Genomic DNA, 18,148 nt, shown 5'->3' on the forward strand with positions numbered 1-18,148 from the left:
GAAATCTGGCTTCAGACACTTACCCGTGTTTCCCCGAAAATAAGCCCTCCCCTTACTGTGTAAGATTCCTCTAAAATAAGCCCTCCCCCGAAAATAAGCCCTATTGAGATTGATATTGTAGATCCAACCAGAGCTGCAGCAGTGAGTGCGTCATCCTGTTCTTCCCCAGTGATTTGCTTATTGAATAAAGGTACATTTTTTTGTTCACATTTACCTGTTTATTAAAATTGCTGTCAATGTTCATTAAAATAAGCCCTCCCCTGAAAATAAGCCCTCTGGTGTTTTTCTGTCCAAAAAAATTAATAAGACAGTGTCTTATTATTGGGGAAACACGGTAACACTTACTAGCCATGTGACATTGGGCAAGTCATTTCACACCAGTTGCCCTGCCCTCCCCTCTCCAAAAAAAAGCAATCCCCACTCCCCCCCCCCCCTCAAAAAAACACAGGCTGGATGACAACTTGTTGAAAATACCGAAAAAGTATTACTGAACTGTTGTGACTTCTTGGTCTCTGAGATTCATCAAGATCTGTATGACCTTCATGTCCTCTATTGTCTCTGTCTCTGTTTTCTCTGTGGGGTGTCACCACTGATGGGATGAATGTTCTATTATTTACTATTATGCATTAGGTGTTTTTTTTCTGCCAGTTACAACACATAAAGAGGGATTCTAATGAACTGCTCTCCTAGAGTATGGAGGGGATGTCTGAAAACTCTCAATCTGAAACAGGGAGATGGACTGAACACAGGCTAAGCCAGGTAAAAGCAATGGCACCTTGTGGCACCCCTTAACTCAGCTCTGCCATTTATTAATCAGAGAAGTTTAGAGAATGCAAGAAAGAGGAATTTGGTATGAAATTCACCCAGGGCTATGTAGATCTCGAGGAAGAAAAAGGCAATTCAGTCCAGAAGGTATCTGTACAGGGAGCAACAAGGAGACTCAGGGATTATAAGTGGTACCCTGGACATGGCCTTCAGAAAAGGGAAGGGAAATGATGGAGCAAAGGCAGGGACTCACCTGAGCTCTCCCCCAAACTCCTCCAAAAACCCTTAAAAATGACTCTAAACAAATTCTAGAGCAGGTAATCCACAAAAAGATGGAGTGAAATAAATTTCCAGTCCAAGGCCACTTGGAAGGTCAGCAGAAAAGGTCTGTTGCACCAGAGTGAGAGAAGAGTATAGTCTAATGCAGTCTCTAGCACAAACTGGAGCCCAGAAATCACAGGCAGCGGCAGGGGTTTCCAGACCTCAGCCCACAGACACCAAAGACAGCTTAGAAGGTTAGGTCTGTCACACCTGGGTGAGAATGCAGTACATTACAGAGCAGGCCACCAGCACAGCCCAGGTAACCAGGAGTAGGCCTAGGGAGTGACTCACTCAGCAGTGACAATGGCTGCTTCTGGAGCTCTCAGCCCACAGCCGGTAAGGCGAGGGTCTCTTTGCTAGCACTGAAGCAGCACTCTGTTGCTTTCCCTATACTCAGATCCAGGTCGCAGTCCTGGGAGACAGACCCAGGGTGAGGGGGAGTGAAGCACAGTGAAGCTTGTGGCCATAGTGGAGGGGGGATCCTCCTCACAGTCCAGGACAGAAAAGAGTGTTTGTGGTCACTCTCAGACCAGAGCACGGGCCAGGGCAGTAGCAAATACCTCTCCTTAGATCATACCACCCTGGACAAACTGAAAACGTACAGGCTCCTAGATGTCTGAAAACAACTTCACAAAACCCCTGAAGCTTAGGACAGTGTGCCCTCCACCTTGGAAGCTTAAAAGTCAAGCAATAAGCTGGGGAAATGAGCAAACAACAGAAAAAAATTCTGACTATAGAAAGTTATTAATTATGGTGACAAGGAAGATCAAAACATACACTCAGAAGAAAACAACAAAGTCAAAGCTCCTTCACCCAAAGCCTCCAAGAAAAATATAAATTGGTCTTGGGCCATGGGAGAACTCAAAGAGGGTTTTGAAAATCAAGTAAGAGAGGTGAAGGAAAAATTGGGAAGAGAAATGAGAGTGATGCAAGAAAATCATGAAAAATGAGTTAACAGGTTGGTAAAGGAGACACAGAAAACTTCTGAAGAAAATAAAACCTTAAAAAATAGACTAGGCCAAATGGCAAAAGAAGTCCAAAAATCCAACAAGGAAAAGAATACCTTATAAAGCAAAACTGGCCAAATGGAAAGGGGACTCCAAAAGCTCATCGAAGGAAATAATTCCTTAAAAATTAGAATGGAGCAAATGGAAGCTAATGACTTTGTGAGAAATCAAGAAACAATAAAACAAAACCAAAAGAATGAAAAAATAAAAGACAATGTGAAATATCTCATTGGAAAAACAAATGACCTGGAAGATAAATCCAGGGGAGACAATTTAAAAATTATCGGACTACCTGAAAAAAATTAGAGCCTTGACATCATTTCTCAAGAAATTATCAAGGAAAACTGCTCTGATATTCTAGAACCAGAGGGTAAAGTAGAAATTGAAAGACTCGATTGATCACCTCCTAAAAGAGATCCCAAAATAAAAACTCCCAGGAATATTATAGTCAAATTCCAGAATTCCCAGGTCAAGGAGAAAATATTGCAAGCAGCCAGAAGAGACAATTCAAGTATGGTGCAGAGATACAAGAGCTAGCAACGTCTACATTAAAGGACCAGAGGGCTTGGAATGTGATATTCCAGAGGGCAAAGGAGCTACCTAGAAAAACTGAGTATAATCCTTTCAGGTAAAAAATGGATATTCAACGAGATAGAGGACTTTCAAGCACTCTTGATGAAAAGATCAGAGTATTAGGGAAGTTAGAAGGAGTATATATAGACAGAGGGTAAAGGTGTAAGTTGAATATGAAGGGATGATTTCTAAAAAATAAAATTAAGGGTTGAGAGAAAGGAATGTACTGGGAGAAAGGGAAAGGGAGAGGTACACTGGGGGTAAATTATCTCACATAAAATAGGCAAGAAAAAACATTTACAGTGGGGGGAAAAGGGGGAGATGTGAAGGGAAGTGAGTGAACCTTACTTTCATCCAAATTGGCTCAAAGAGGGAATAACATACACACACAATTGGGTATAGGAATCCATCTTACTCTACAGTTAAGTAGGAGGAGAAGGGCATAAGGGAAGGGGGAGCCATGACAGAAGGGAGGACAGATTGGGGGAAGGGGTAGTCAGAAGCAAAACAGTTTTGAGGAAGGACAGTTTTGAAAGGAGAGAGAAAATAGAAGGTGGCGGAGAGGGCAGAAAAGGATGGAGGGAATACAGTTCTCATGGTTTTTCCCTTTTGTTCTGAGTCTTCCTTCACAACATGACTAATGTGTTAATACATCTACTAGGATTGTACATGGTATAGCCTATATCAGATTGCATGATGTCTTGGGGAGGGGTAATGGGAGAGATTGAGAAAAAAATGTGGAACTCAAAAATGTTATAAAAGTCTGTGTTGAAAAATATCTTTACATGTAATTGAAAAAATAAAATACTATTAAATGGGGGGGGGAGGGGAAAGAAAAGAAAAGGCTTCCAAAGGGGGAAAAGATGACAGTTTATGCCAACAGGCAGAAAAGTCAACTTCTCCATAAAAGCTGAACCTGTTGTTCTATTTGGCTGGGGAATCTGCATTCAGCAAATCAACCAGGTCCCAGAGCATAAAGAGAACTTCCAGACAACTTCAGGGAACTGAAAGAGTAAACTGTCGGGTCAGTGAAAACAGGTCTTTTTTCCAAGGGAAGACATTTTTAAAGGCTAGATTATAAACTATCTCTGCCACTTAGAAAGCATGAGCAAGACTTCCACATGGTTTGTAGCCAAAAAGGAACAAAAAAGTGACTGCAAGGTCTTTGCAGACCTGAAAAATGTGGTAGAAGGATAAAAAATGTGGTAGAAGGATATACTGGGTTCTCCTGGTCTGCTGCAAGCTTGAGGCTCCCATACCCACTGCTGGTGTTAGAGGAACAAATTCTCAAAGGGCTGACAATGTCAATAAATCAAAATTATTTACTAGAAACCTAGGGTCTGAACTAGCATTCAGCCCAGACAGCCATGGGCGGGTCAGCTAATTCCATGGTCGAGTAAAATCAGAAACTAAGGAATATTAAAGTCTATTTCCCCGGACATTTGTATATAGGGACAAATGCAATTTTAAGGGCTTATAAAGTGTCCGTCTTGTTCATAATTTTAACTCTTTGTATTTTCCCTGTAATGTTTTATGGTAAAACACAGGAGTAACAAAGGAAGGGTTAATACACTCCTGACAGGAAACAATTTAAGAAATGAGGTAAAAGCCAATAAATACCCTTCCCCAATCTACCTCAGCAAAGCTGGTGGGGAAATCAAGAGGAGAAGTGGTAAGAGTAAGAAATCAGCAGGGGGCACCAGCAGACCAGGTTGTGGACCCCTGTTGGCTGAAAAGTGGCAGCCATAATCCATTTTACTTTGTTGCAATAATAATTAAAAGAAGCTATAAAATCGTCAAAGTTAAATGCTCCTAAAGAATCAATAAGTACTCATCCAGAATATATTTACAATCAATTTATCTCCTTTTACCCCCAGCAACAACTATGAGACCCCATAACTGGACACCTAAAAGGACATGCAAAATAAATCAAGAAAGTTTCTACAGGAAAAGAGCTTTCAATCTGCAGAGGTAGATAAAACTTAAAGCAATTCTTATTAAGAGTGTTAACAAAAGCACACATCAACAGCAAAAGTAAATTTGAAATGTAAATGGTGATTGGATGCAGAACAAATGTGCCTGCCTAGCTTTATCTAGCTCATTTATCTCTAGCTCCATCTCTGCACCTGGATGGGGTTTGTTCATTCAGAAAATCTTTATTAAGCACCTGGCATGTACAATCAATAAGCATTTATTAAATGCCAAATAAACTCTAGACAATGTGCTATGTTCTGGGAATACACAGATAAAAAAAAAGAGTTCCTGCCCTTAAGAACGCATTGTGCCAAGTACCGGGAATGTAGAGAGGTCAGACCCATCCAGTAGGTCGCTTCTAATTTATTAATAATTGTTTGAGTTCCACTGTACCTAAGAGAAACACTATAATAATAACTCAGACTTCTATAGTTCTTTCAATTTTACGATATATATATATTTATATATATTTATATTTCCTCCACAACGACCCCATGAGGCAAATAGTACAACATTATCTTTCACATTTTTTGGACCAGGAAATTTTTTAAAAAGGGTAAGATGGGGTAGCTAGGTGACACAGTGAGGAGAGTACTGGTCCTGGAGTCAGGACGACCTGAGTTCCGATCCAACCTCAGACACTTAACACAAAAAAATTAGCCATGTGACCTTGGGCAAGTTGCTTAACCCCAACTGCCCTCCCAAAAAATTAAAAGGGTAAGATGCTTGCCCACAGACAGTGCTAGTAAGCATTAGAATGAACTAGGATTTGAACCCAAGCCAAGTGTAGACTCCAAGTGTACTGTTTTTTTCTATTATATACACATATCTCAGAAATCTGACTATTGAGCCAGTAACTCCCAAATGAAAAGAAACAAAGTAGATAAAATACAAATGTCTTTTGTCCAGAAGGGTCAGGGCATGAGGCATTCGGGTTTATTGACTGTTCTGATATGAACCTACGTCCTCTGAATCCAAAGTCAGTTTTCTTTCTAATCCACCGTAACATCTCTCCAAAGGTAGTCCTTGTTTTTATTTTATTCTTAGTTTAATAGTAAAAAGGGAAAGACACCCTGCTACTAGTTCAAAGATTCTCTGGGTCACAGTACTGAATTTAATAAATAGAAAAGTAAAAAGGTTTGATTTTCCAAGAAATAATCCAAAATTAAACTCATTGCAGAAAACACTGCCCTGTTACTACTGAAGACAGATTTTAATGATATAATGAATTCTACCTATTAATTATTATATAAAGATCACTTTAGGGGAGATGCTGATAGTTACAAATCATAGCAGCTAAGATTAGCTGATGGAGCTGTATCTCTTAAGTTATTTCAAATAATCTCTCAGTACATGCCATGAACATATTCCTCGAGAGCACATTTCACTGACATTTTAGAAGTTCGGTAGCAAAGTAACTCTGGGGGTTTTGTCTCGGAGGAATTTTCTGAAGACAGTTAAGTTAAAAAAGAGGCCCAAAAGTGTTCGGCTTCTTCGCAATCAGGTTTGTTCAGAGAACCCTGGAACGTCATAAGCATTTACCAGTCACTTCTTTACCAAAGCTTTTGGATGTACTAAACCTCCTTCTAACAACTTAATCAATTAATAATCAATAAGCATTTCTTAAATGTCAAATAAGTTCCAGGCACTGTGCTGGGTTTGGGGAATGCAAAGATAAAAAATAATAGTTCCTGCCCCCGTATAAATGTACAAATGCACATTTTAGAAGACCAAATATACATAACAACAAGCAGCTATTAAACACTTACCATGGGCCAGGCGCTGGGGATATAAACACAAGCAAAAAGAAAGTCCATGATCTTAAGCATCGTTCTTTATGACTTGCTCATGGACTTCCTTTAGGCCACACAGGTAGAATTTGAATCTAGGACCACTGACTACAAATTCAGTGCTCTCTCTACTGACTAAGCTGCTTTCTCCTCTTCCCTCCATATTTTCTCTCAGCTGTGAATCAGAACTCACCTGATTCTAATAAGGGAAGACAACACCTAAAAGGGAAGTGAAAAAAAGCAGGGGCTGGAAGCATGGTGACAAAGTGCAGTCAGACTTGGAGCCAGGAGAGGACCTCTGGGTGGTTGGGCTGGCCCGGCCCATTCCTTAAAATAAAGGGTTGGAAGAGAACTCACTGGTAAGAAAAGGGGCCAGGGAGGGATGTTCCAAGAGGAGAAGGCAAATGAGACACAGTGGTAAAGTCAGGGAGTCAAAAGCAAAGCCCAGAGAGAAATAGATTTGGTAATAGATAGAAAATGATTTGGGGTGGATGGAAGGCACTAATAGCTAGGGGAATCAGGAAAGGTTTTATGTCAAAGTGTGACTTAAGGAAACTAGGGATTCTAAGAGGTAGAAGTGAGGAAGGAGTGTATTCCAGGCATAGTGATCAGGCAAATGCATGGAAATAGGAGTGTTGAGGATAAAGAACAGGAAGAAAACCAATCTGGCTGTACTACAGTGAACATTAAAGGGAGTAATGTGAAATAAAACTGGAAAGGTAGGCAAGGTTCAAGTCATAAAAGGCTTTAAAGGTCAAATGGGGAAGTTTCTATTTTCAATCTTAGATACCTCTAGAAGCCCAGGGAAGGGACGGGTAAAGTAAAAGAATTGGAATTTGACAATTCAACCTGAATCCAGGTTCTCTGACCAAAAAGCCAGTGTTATCTCTACCTCACCAAGCTGCCTCCTTTTCTCCAGCAATATTTTCTATTAGGTGTTAGTCAGAATTCTTTGATTTTGCAAGGTCAGTGCCAAAAAAACTCCCAAATACAAAGGAACCAATAAAGAACTACATTTCTGGCCCCCTTTCTGAAAGGTGTCATGTTTCTGACTGTACAGAACCACTGTTTAGAGGCCACAGTGATTCAGGACCAGAGTGTTCCCTAATGATATTATTCTTAATTACCTGGTTGCCCTCATGCATGTCCTTAGAGATGATGACCTTCCTTTCTCTTCAAGGGTGAAAAGACTTTCTGATTTTTACCATTGTATGGTTATAGTAAAGGTTAGCATTGTTGAGAAGAAAAACAGCCTTTGGAGGATGTCTTTTTCTCAACTCTGGGAGAAATCTGGCTTTCAAAAGTGCCACAGCACCGAATTGACCCAATTGGAGAACCAATTAGCTTCCTCTATTTTCTCAGGAGTGAGGTGCTCCTGTGGGACATTAAGGAAGACAGCTCACTTGGGCAAGGACTTGATTATGTTTGCTAGATTGATAGGATGGGATGGTAGGACTTTTTGTTTCAAAGTTGACTCCTTTGCTAACAGAATATAAAATGTTAGACATAAGATACTACTTCACACTGTGTGATGAACAGGCTTGGATGCTAATAGAAAGACCTGATTTGACAAGAAGGGGTAGGCAGGACTTCAGATGGGTCTTTTAGTGTCTCCACCTGATCTTACACTGCCCTGGCTGTCTCCTGATGGACAAAGCAAAGTGGAGCACTGGGACTCCTCAATTCTTTTGCAGGTAGAGGCAGATAAATGATACTCTTTCTGGCAGTTAGAGGTGTGAGCAGCAAATTTTAAAGATTTTTTTTGTTTCTTTTTTTTCTTCTCTCTGTGGCAGGAGTTGGGAAAACTATGTGTCCTCATATCCCATATGTATGAGCACAGGACAGGCATTAATCATTCATCCATAATCACCTTCTTTTTAGGAATAAATAACAGTGTGTCATATTTTTTGCCAAAATAGAAGTCTGAATAATAACAATTGAATTTATATATTATTTAGGTTTGGAAATCATTTTACATATTCACATCTGACGCTCACAACAGTCCAGAGAGGCAAACAGTATGGGTACTATCATCTCCATTCTACAGACCGATTGACCTTGCCTAAGGGAGGATTCAAACCCATGCTATTCTGACTTCAAACCTAACTCTCTATTCACAATGTCTTGCTTCCTCTGTAGTGAATCATATTAGCTAGAGATCTTACTCATTTCTTACTATAAAATGAATCTCATTAACTCTCTAAGGCACAGTTGGTTCCATAGGAATGGTGAAATATACAAAACAGTGGGCGTGAAAGAATTGAGTCTCTGTCCTTGGAAATTAAATTTCTATTGGTGTTGAAAAGTGTCATTTTATAAGCTCTTTTCAGCAGAAATAATCATTCAAGCTAAATCATGTTCTGCACGAATCTGGGTCATTTGTCAAGTTCTTTACCCTTTTGTCGATACATAAAATGCCTTTACTTCTATATGATCTCAATTTTACTTATGACTATAGGATATCTGGCTAATGATGTATAATGTTGGTATATCTATACCCCAGATCATCCTCAAGGTATGAACTCAAAAATGTGGTCATGGCTACAGGGAAAAGCATGATCTGCATAAGATTCATTCTAGGAGAGGCAGTGTGGTATAACAGAAAGAGTCCTCAATATAGAGTCCAGAGACCTAGATTTGCATTCTAGTTCTACTACTTAGTGTATCCACATGATCCTGGACATGTAAAATGTAAAATGAGGAGGGCTGATTGCTTCTAGTCCCTTCCAGCTTTAAGTGCTAATGAAGAAATCCAAAGAAATTGCAATTGCTGCTGCCCAGTAGTAAAACTCCTAGTTCATTCCATCTAGTTTATGATTGCTTTCCTTATGATAGTATCAAAAAATACAGGCCACTAAAGGAGATTTTTGTGGCCAGTGAAAGTGGGCTCAATGTGCCTTCCTTCTATTTCCTATGGCCCACGATAGTAGGCAACTGACAAAGTTTGACAAAACAAACGAACTCCATAGGAAGCTGTAGTGCCCACAAAACATTCACAACACTGACAGCGACTAGGAATATGCCAGCATAGTTTTCAATTGCAAAATATAACAAACTCTCCATATAGAAGTCAGAAGCAAAATATTTATTCAGACACCAGAAAGCCAAATCTAATCCCTCATAGCAACAAAGAAGTTAATACATCACAGCACAGCAGGGAGCCACACCATCCTTTAGCCTTCCCGCAAACAAACCCTCACAAACCTAGCTGTCTCCTTGCCTGCATGTCCTCTCTCTCCCACGTCCAGTTACTCTGACTCCCCGCTTCCTGTGGGCTCTGCTACATCCTTCAGCAAAGTCCTCCCACTACAGGTTCCATATAATTACATTTCACCTATTAGGGGGCAGGGAAGATCTTTAAATTACCATCACCAGTACAGAAGCCTAACATGAGGTGTTTGCTTAGAAAACAATCTGAGTATTTGGCAAGGAAATATATCAATAAGTTATCAAATACATAAAGTATAAGAGAAATCAAAAGGAGAGAAGAAAAGGGAAACTAGACATTCCATTAATGCCGAAAGAAACTCATTGTACTGGCAAGGAGTTAAGTGCACTTTAATTCCACGATTTTAACCCAAATTTTAGTCAGGTAGATTTCATTAGCTTTTGGGTAGTTTAGGATTGATCATGACTTTTGTCCCTCTTCTGTAGTTCCAACATGTTATAGATGAGAACACCAGGAGATATCCTGATGGTCTGGCAAAGAGGGTTGGACATAGGAACTAGCTTCAGTTTCCTCATCTGTAAAATGAGAAGACTGAACTACATGACCTCTAAATTCCCTCCTAACTGTGAATCTATAACCCTAAGCAGCAATTTTTAGAAAACCACCTAAAACAATGTTTTAACACCTAATAAGTACATCCTCTGCTCTTTAACCTTTCTAAACTCCAATGAATTTTGCCATAGGATCATAGGATTTAGAAGACATGACCCTGGAAATCATCTAGTCTAAGTCTCTTGTTTGGATCAATGGGAATAAAAAAACCAAACAAACCAACATTTATTTCTTACCCTCCCTTTCCATTAATTTTCTCAACTCTTCTTGTTTTGGTCCCAAAACAACTTTTACATTTAATTTGGCAAATTCATCAAGAATTGGGGGAAAAACCATCCCTTTCACCATACACAAACCTTATACATTGACTACCTAATAACAACTCATTTCCATAGCATTTGTAAGGTTTATAAATTGTTTTGCTATTTTCTAATTTAACATTTTATTTAATTCACCAATTTACACCCAGAGTTATTGATAGTACTTTGGCCAATAAATATATAAGGGAGTATATATCAGAGAATTTTTCTTTCTCTCTTCCTAAGCATAGATCTCATATCTGAGGTAAAAATGACCAAAGAAATTGCTTCTTCCTCCCCAAGACTTAAGTGCTTCCAATAGAGAAGAAAGTGTTGTGTAGCAAAAAGATCACTGGACTTAATGTCAAGAGATCTATATTTAAAATCCTATCTGCAACTATAACTACAGCTGTATGTCAACTCTAGAAATATAGCAATATGATCCTCTTTGAGCCTCAGTTTCATCTATTTGTAAACTGGAAATAATGATAGTATTTCAAAGAGCTGTGAAAAAAGTGATTTGTAAAGTAAAAATCATTTACTAGAGGCTGACATCTTTCCTTACAAATTTATCTGGTCTTTGATGACTTTTGGAGAGAGTTGGGCTGACAACTTTGCACAACTCTGCTTCACCTAAATCCAAGTCATGCACATGTCAGTACATCACCCTTATGATGTCATTGGTTCCTCTGAAACAAAGGATGAACAACAATGGCAAATAATAATAATAACAATGAGAATTTCGCATATATATACTATGACTGTTGACTGATCATGACCCGAATCTTCTGATTTACTGAAGTATGGTTTTTTTTTTCTAGATTTAGCATGGTAAGATTCAACTCGACATCAAAAGACCTAACCAGAGAAGTCACTCTACTACTTACAAAGTGTGTGTGTGAGGCCTTGTGCAAATTCTTTAACTTCTCTGAATTTCAGTTTCTTTAATCTGTAAAATGTTGGTAATGATCCTTACACCAGCTACCTAAGTTGTTGTGAAGGAAATGCTTTGTTAACTGTAGAGTATACCTTTTTGTAAACAAGCATGGTGAAGTGGAATTAACCCTACATTTAGACTTGGTTCCAATCCTGGGACTTGGGTTCCAATCCTGACTCTGTGACCTTGAATAAGTAAATGAATCTACTTACTAGCTCTGACCTTGGGTTAGGTCAGTTTCCTCATCTGTAAAATGAGAGGGCTGTACTAGATGATTTCTAAATTCCCTTCTAATTCCAAATCTATGATCCTGAAAAGACATTATTAGAAAACTCCTGGCATTGTTCTAGTATCAGAGAGCTGGGGCTTTGGTTCTGATCTAAGCTCTTTTTCAAAGAGTCTTTGCAGAGTTCTAGTGTGCCCATGTTTTGGGCACACCTATGTTCACAAGGCTGAGCTGTCAATATTACCAACTATCTAATGAGAAGCTAAACACAGAACCACAGAGCATCTTTCACCAGGCATTCATTAAAAATTGGACACCACAGCGAGTAACAGCACCGGCTCCAGTGTCGGGATGACCTGGGGATCAAATCTGGGCTCAGATACTTAGCACACACCCAGAAATAACTGGCCGTGTAACCTTGAGCAAGTTACTTAACCCTGACTGCTTTAAAAAAATTGGACAGGTGGTTTCCAAATAGAATTTCTTGATGAGCTTGAGAAGGTATGGAAGCAATAACCCCTAGTAAGAAAGGTTTGTTTCCTCCAAAAGAGTTCTTGGTATTTATTTTGGGAGTGAAGAGAAGTGGTTATATACTATGCTAGGAAATTATGCAACTTTAAATGCTAGTTAAAAGGAAAATTAGATACTTCCTATGATGATTTTATGCATCTCTGAAGTCAAAGATAGCTTTTGGGTTGGAGAACAAATTGGCCTTAGCATTATACAACCACCCTGAACTCTGAAGAAACAAATTTAAACCATTCAAAGATCATGTCTGAAGGAATACTGCAAATCTTAGTACATTCTGTTCACAATTCTTTAATTCTGAGGTCCTTTAGAGATTATCTTTGAGTACGTACTAAAAAGTTTTCCATAGTTTTCTCAGTGACTATGTCTAAATTAAGGCTCACTGCAACTGTCAGGTAGGAAAAGTCACAGGTAAGATTAAAACTTTTAAATTTAATTTAATTTAAATTTTTTATTTAAAGCTTTTCTTACCAAAATGATGTTTCACTAAGAGACAAGATGCATTATGGGCAGAATTACAAAATACTTAGGTCAAAAATATATTTCCTATTATGCCCCAGATCTTTTCCATATATGCTGGAAATTTATTTTCCATTAAATATAATCTGCAGTTTCAGGCTCCTCTCATGGGTTTCTGTCCAGGAAAAACTTTCTTCTTGGGAAACGTCTTACCTATAAAATAAAACTTAGAATAATCATAAAAGCAATATCAAAAGCTACATACATAGCTCTCAAAATTAAGGGATCACAGGGTCACAGATTTAGAGGATCCCAGCAGGGATATCATTTGTCACCATCTACTCTAACCCTCTCATTTTACTAATTAAAGATGAGAAACTTTAACGTTGCCAAAGTCATCCAGGTAGTAATCCAGGTCGTCTTCTGACTCCAAATGTACTGACCTTTCCACTATTCTTTCTTTTAAAAAAGTAATAATGAAAGGAGAGCTAAGCTGAAAAATCGGTCTTCCTTTTGAAAGGTTCATACTTCCTAACAAATATTTTAATATTTGATTACAATATTAAATTTAATATTTAAAATTGATTACAGCTGTGTAATTCCAATTGTATCTTTTAATGACCATGACAATATAACAAAGTGGCATCAATAATGCTCTGAAGTCTTAGGACCATTAACTAGTCTTTCCTCTAGGAAAAATATTGGGACATTACTGCAATTTCAAAACATCAATCTACTTGGAATCCAGCAGACTTTAGGAGAAATGCTGGAATGGATCTTGTTCAGTGATTAAACTGGCCCCTTGAGTGTAATGCATGAATATCAGCATGCCAGGCCTTGAGACAGTTAAAGCTGGTCCAGTTAGCACTGCTTTCTTTTCCAAAATTAATTCTACAGTTGATAGTATCCAAGAAGCACCGTGGTACAGTGGAAAATCTGCTGGTCTTAAAGACAAACAACTTAAGTTTGAATCTTTACTCTAATACGTACTACCTGTCTTTTTAGACCCCTCTGACCTCAGGTTTCTTTATGTGTAAAATGAAGGAGTTAGACTGAATGGACTCTGAGGTTCCTTCTAGCTCTAAAGGTATAGTGGATAGAGCCCTGGGCCTGGGATCAAGAAGACTCATCTTCCAGAGTTCAAATCTGGTTTCAGACACACTAGCTGTGTTACCCTGGGAAAGTCACTTAACCCTGTTTGCTTCAGTTTCTTCATATGTAAAATGAGCTAGAGAAGGAAATGGCAAATCACTCCAGTATCGTTGCCAAGAAAATCCCAAATGGGATCATAAACAGTTGAACACAACTGAAAAATGACTAAATGAAATTCTAGAAAAGCTCCTATACATCTTATTGATTTTGAGGGGAAAGGAAAAGGGGAACAGTAGAGTTGATTGAAGTCATTTCTTCTCATAATCCCAAAATAAAGCCATAGGATTTAGAGTTGGAAGGCACTTTAAAGATGACCTAGTCCAGATCCATGATAATAATAATTGTGCTTATTATTAATTAATAAATAAAAATATTTATGTGGTACTTTAAAGTTTGCAAAGTACTTTGCAAGTATTGTCTCATTTTATCCTCACAATAACCTTTGGGAGGTAGGTGCTATTATCCTCACTTTAAGGATGAAGAACTGAGACAGACAGAGGTTAAGTGACTTGCCTAGGGTCACACAGCTACTAAGTATCTGAGACTGGATTTGAAATCAGGTCTTCCTGAATCCAGGTCCGGTACCCTAACTACTAAGCCCTGTACTACCTCGCTTGCCTTTTATAAATGAAAAAACTGAGTGATATCATTCTGTCTTACCAATTATTTGAAAATCAATCAGAATGAATCCTACAGTCTTAGGTCTGCACAGAAATGTTACCTATTACCTTTAGTAGCAGTACTAAACTCAACCAATCCATGATAGATCATAGGATCACAGATTTTAGGATTGTCTATCTTAACAATCAACTCAGTTCATCTCAACAAATATTTAATAGATGTCCTACTAAGTATAGGGCACTATGCTAGGCACTGGTTACAAAGATGAAAAACAATGCAGTATCATCAAGGAGTTAAAAAATTGATATACATGAATCACTGTAAGACAAGTTTGAATGTGATTCTGCCTCTGAAGCTTACTGTTGTGTGACCTTGGATAAAGTCTCTTACCCACCCTGGGTCAAAGTTTTCCCGTTTGTAAGTTGAGTTGATGGCCTCTGCAGTCCCTTTTTAACCTAGAATTATACTATGCGATCATCGTAGGTCAATGGCAATAGGAAGGTCAAACACAGAGGGATAAAAGAGTGGGGAGGAATTCTTACAGCTGGGATATCAAAGATGGTTTTGTGAAAGAGGTGGCACCTGAGCTGGGTCTTGAAGGAAGAAACAGATCAACACGCAGAGTTGTTTTGGAAACGTATTCTAGGAGTGGAGAACAGCATACAGAAATGCGCAGAAGAAAGAACAAGATGAGACCAGAGAACAGCTCATAGTCCAACCTGGATGGACTATAGAATGCTCAAAGATAAGTGCAGTAAAATAAATCTGGAACGATATTGCAGCACATAGGACTGAAGAGGACTAAGGAGGTCCTTAATCAATCGGTGAACATTTATTAAGGGTCGAATATGTGACCGGCACTCTGCTCGGTACTGGGGATATAGAGACAAAAGTGAAACAATCCCTGCCCTCAAGTAGCTCACATTCTAATGAGGGAGATGCTGAATGACAGGAAAAAGAATAAACAGTGACCAGAGATCATGGAGAGCCCCTTGGTTACCTATTCTGTTGTTTTCTCATACCATCCCCTTTAGTCTGATGCTCAGAACAATTGGTCAGCCTCCTATCCCTTCATGCATGTTTCAGACAGTCACGAAATAGCCTTCTTCCCTCTAAATGGGGTTTATATAAAAATGACCCTTATTTCTTTAACTTTTCCTCAAGGTCATTCTCATCCACTTCTGTGATCAGACCTATTGTTCTCCCGTCTTTGTTCTCCATCAATAGGTGAAAACTGTCTAGAAGCATTTGGCTAGTCCTTCCCATATAGAGGAGAGTTTACTTTCTGACTTATGTATCACACTAATAATGGTAGAAGAAACAATATACTAGATCAGACAACTAATTTGTTCAACCTGTTTTCCTGCTCCTGAAAATGCATCCCTGTATCATGCTGGAGAGACAAAAATATCAATACCCGACTCGTTCATCTAACAGTCAAGTCTAACTTGCAGGGTTTTTCCAGTCATACTTGTGATGGTATTGTCTTTTTAGGTCTCTAATTCTTCTCTCTAATATTTTCCTCCCATTAAATAGATTCTCGATTCTGAAGAATCATTTGTATTATTATGATTCTTATTATTTAACATCATTGAGTCATTTTTTTCTTCTTCTAGGCTGTTACTGATCCCACCTAAATGGGCATAATAACTATAGAACTTATCTGCTAAATTATGCTTGTTCTCAATTTCATCATCTAAGAAGCCTAAAATAACCTTAAAACTTTATCTATAATAACTCTAAGGTTTGATAATGCCCCACAAACTAGCATAAGTTCTATAGTTGGGTAGAGTTGGGTCATGGTTCTACTCTAAGGCAATGTCATATAGGGCCCGATTTCTCTGAGGTATGGTATTTCGAACATATGAAAATATTATATATGAAAGGAAATATAAAAGAAAAAATCCTACATAGGAAAAATATTCTCACAGAGTCAGATGGAATAGATATCCAGATCATTCCATTCCTCTACATTGAACTGCCAGTCAGCAGGACTCTCAGTGTGGCCCTGTACATCCTTTTCCCCCCTATAATATCTTGACATAAAGTAGCACTAAATGACATGATTATTCTTCAGGCATCAGACTGATCACGTATTCTTAACTGACTGCTTGGCTCTTGTATGAAAAGAGGTTTTAAGAACACCTGGCAGGTGTTGAAATGGACTAGTCACACTGCGGGACAGAGAAAATGCCAGCCATTTAACAAGGAACCACACACTGGTTTCACTCAGGGAAGAGTAATGTCATATCAGAGATGATGCTACTGTGATAGAAATACACCCACTCCCACACCAAACCATCTTGCTATAACTGCTTTGGGTTCTTGCTAAAATGGGATTGGACAAAGAAGTGCCTTTGATTGATCCTTAGCTTAGTGTAACTTACTTCTTGGGTTTTATTCAAGTCCTAGGTGGAGGATGGTTCCAGGTATCTAAGGGATCTTGCCACCCGGGTCATAGAAAGCCCGAGTTTGGGAACAGCAAACATGTAAGGGGGCACCATCTGAGCTCCCCCATGTTTGTGCCCACACTTTCCCCCACCTATGGAACAGACCCCCACTGAGCGCTGTTCTGTGCATCCTCACCCTGAGACCCGCCTTTTCCTCTATGACTCACTTGCCTCCCTATCAGTCCAGGACCCAGATCGCTTCTATTTCTGCCCAGCCTGGGAATGCATTTGTCAATATTCTTGGTTGTGCGATTGCGTTCTTGGCAATACACTTCATTACTATAGCAGAGGATCATAACCAGGGAGAAGGAGAATATGTACCCAATGGAAGCTAAGAATAGGAGAGCCAAAAGCAGCCGTCAGAGGGGAGAGGGGAATGGAGTCACCGTCTAAGGATAACCCCTGCAGCAGGGAGTGGATTCAAGTTTGCTGAAGCCATGTTCATGCTCACATCTCTTTCTCTCATTCCTTCCCTCCTCCTCTCCCCAGGCCTATCCTCTCTCTCCTTCCTTTACAGGTAACACAGCCAACTCCCAATTTAGTAGTGTAATTTCAGACACACCTGCAGCATCACAAGCATGGCTGAATGTCTGAAGAGTGCCTCTACCAATGGGAGAGTGCATGGCAGTCCCTTGTTGCCAAGGAGACGGGAGCTGCTGTAATGACCCCGAACTTTAACTGGCTGCATGTTCTATTTTTGAGAAGAGCATTAATCTGCTCCTAAGCTATTGGAGAGCTGGCCAGGCTGGTTCCAAGAAGCTGTTTTCATTGCCCAGGACACTTGGCAGTACAGGGGAAAGGACAAAGGGGGAGAAACAAGTCTGGTTGTGTGTGGGGGCGGGGGGCCTTTTATCACTAAGGATGGACACTTGGGAGGCAGAGTCCACGAAGGAAATGACCAGTGTGGACGGAGCTCCCATGCGGACACATACACCCAAGTAAACAAAAATTCAGTCATGTGGACTGGCCTTATGTAATGACTTCACACAGTTCTGCACGAGCTCGTGGGAGGACAAGTGTCACAGGGAGCAGGATACTGACACTAGAGAAACTGGTAGGCAGGCTTGTTAAGCAGCCCACCCAGAGTGTCATTAAGCAGTTCTGCATGTCGCTCATTAAAGGGGGAGGGAAGTTTATGTGATTAATTGAGGCTTATTTTCCCTCCCTGCAGACAAACACTTTCCTGATGGCTTCAAAGTACAGCAGGCAGCAGAATTTACACACACACACACACACACACACACACACACACACACACACACACA

At 39.5% G+C, this 18,148-nt stretch overlaps 1 protein-coding gene across 8 annotated transcripts in view; it reads right to left on the reverse strand.

The window, feature by feature from the left end:
- SNX29 (sorting nexin 29) overlaps positions 1–18,148 on the reverse strand; it is a 691,881-nt gene that overhangs the window by 20,665 nt on the left and 653,068 nt on the right. Inside the window, exon 20 of one of the 8 annotated variants that reach the window (XM_069086230.1) lies at positions 12,659–12,873. The exons of the other annotated variants lie outside the window; for them this stretch is intronic. Coding sequence (XP_068942331.1) covers positions 12,870–12,873 — 4 coding nt within the window. The 3' untranslated portion in view covers positions 12,659–12,869. Of the gene's footprint in view, positions 1–12,658; positions 12,874–18,148 lie in introns of those variants that run through there. 8 annotated transcript variants of the gene reach the window in all.

Source organism: Petaurus breviceps, unplaced genomic scaffold (genome assembly GCF_028583685.1).
Source record: "Petaurus breviceps papuanus isolate PSGF00001 unplaced genomic scaffold, PetGlider_PUasm1.0 118, whole genome shotgun sequence".
Taxonomy (NCBI): domain Eukaryota; kingdom Metazoa; phylum Chordata; class Mammalia; order Diprotodontia; family Petauridae; genus Petaurus; species Petaurus breviceps.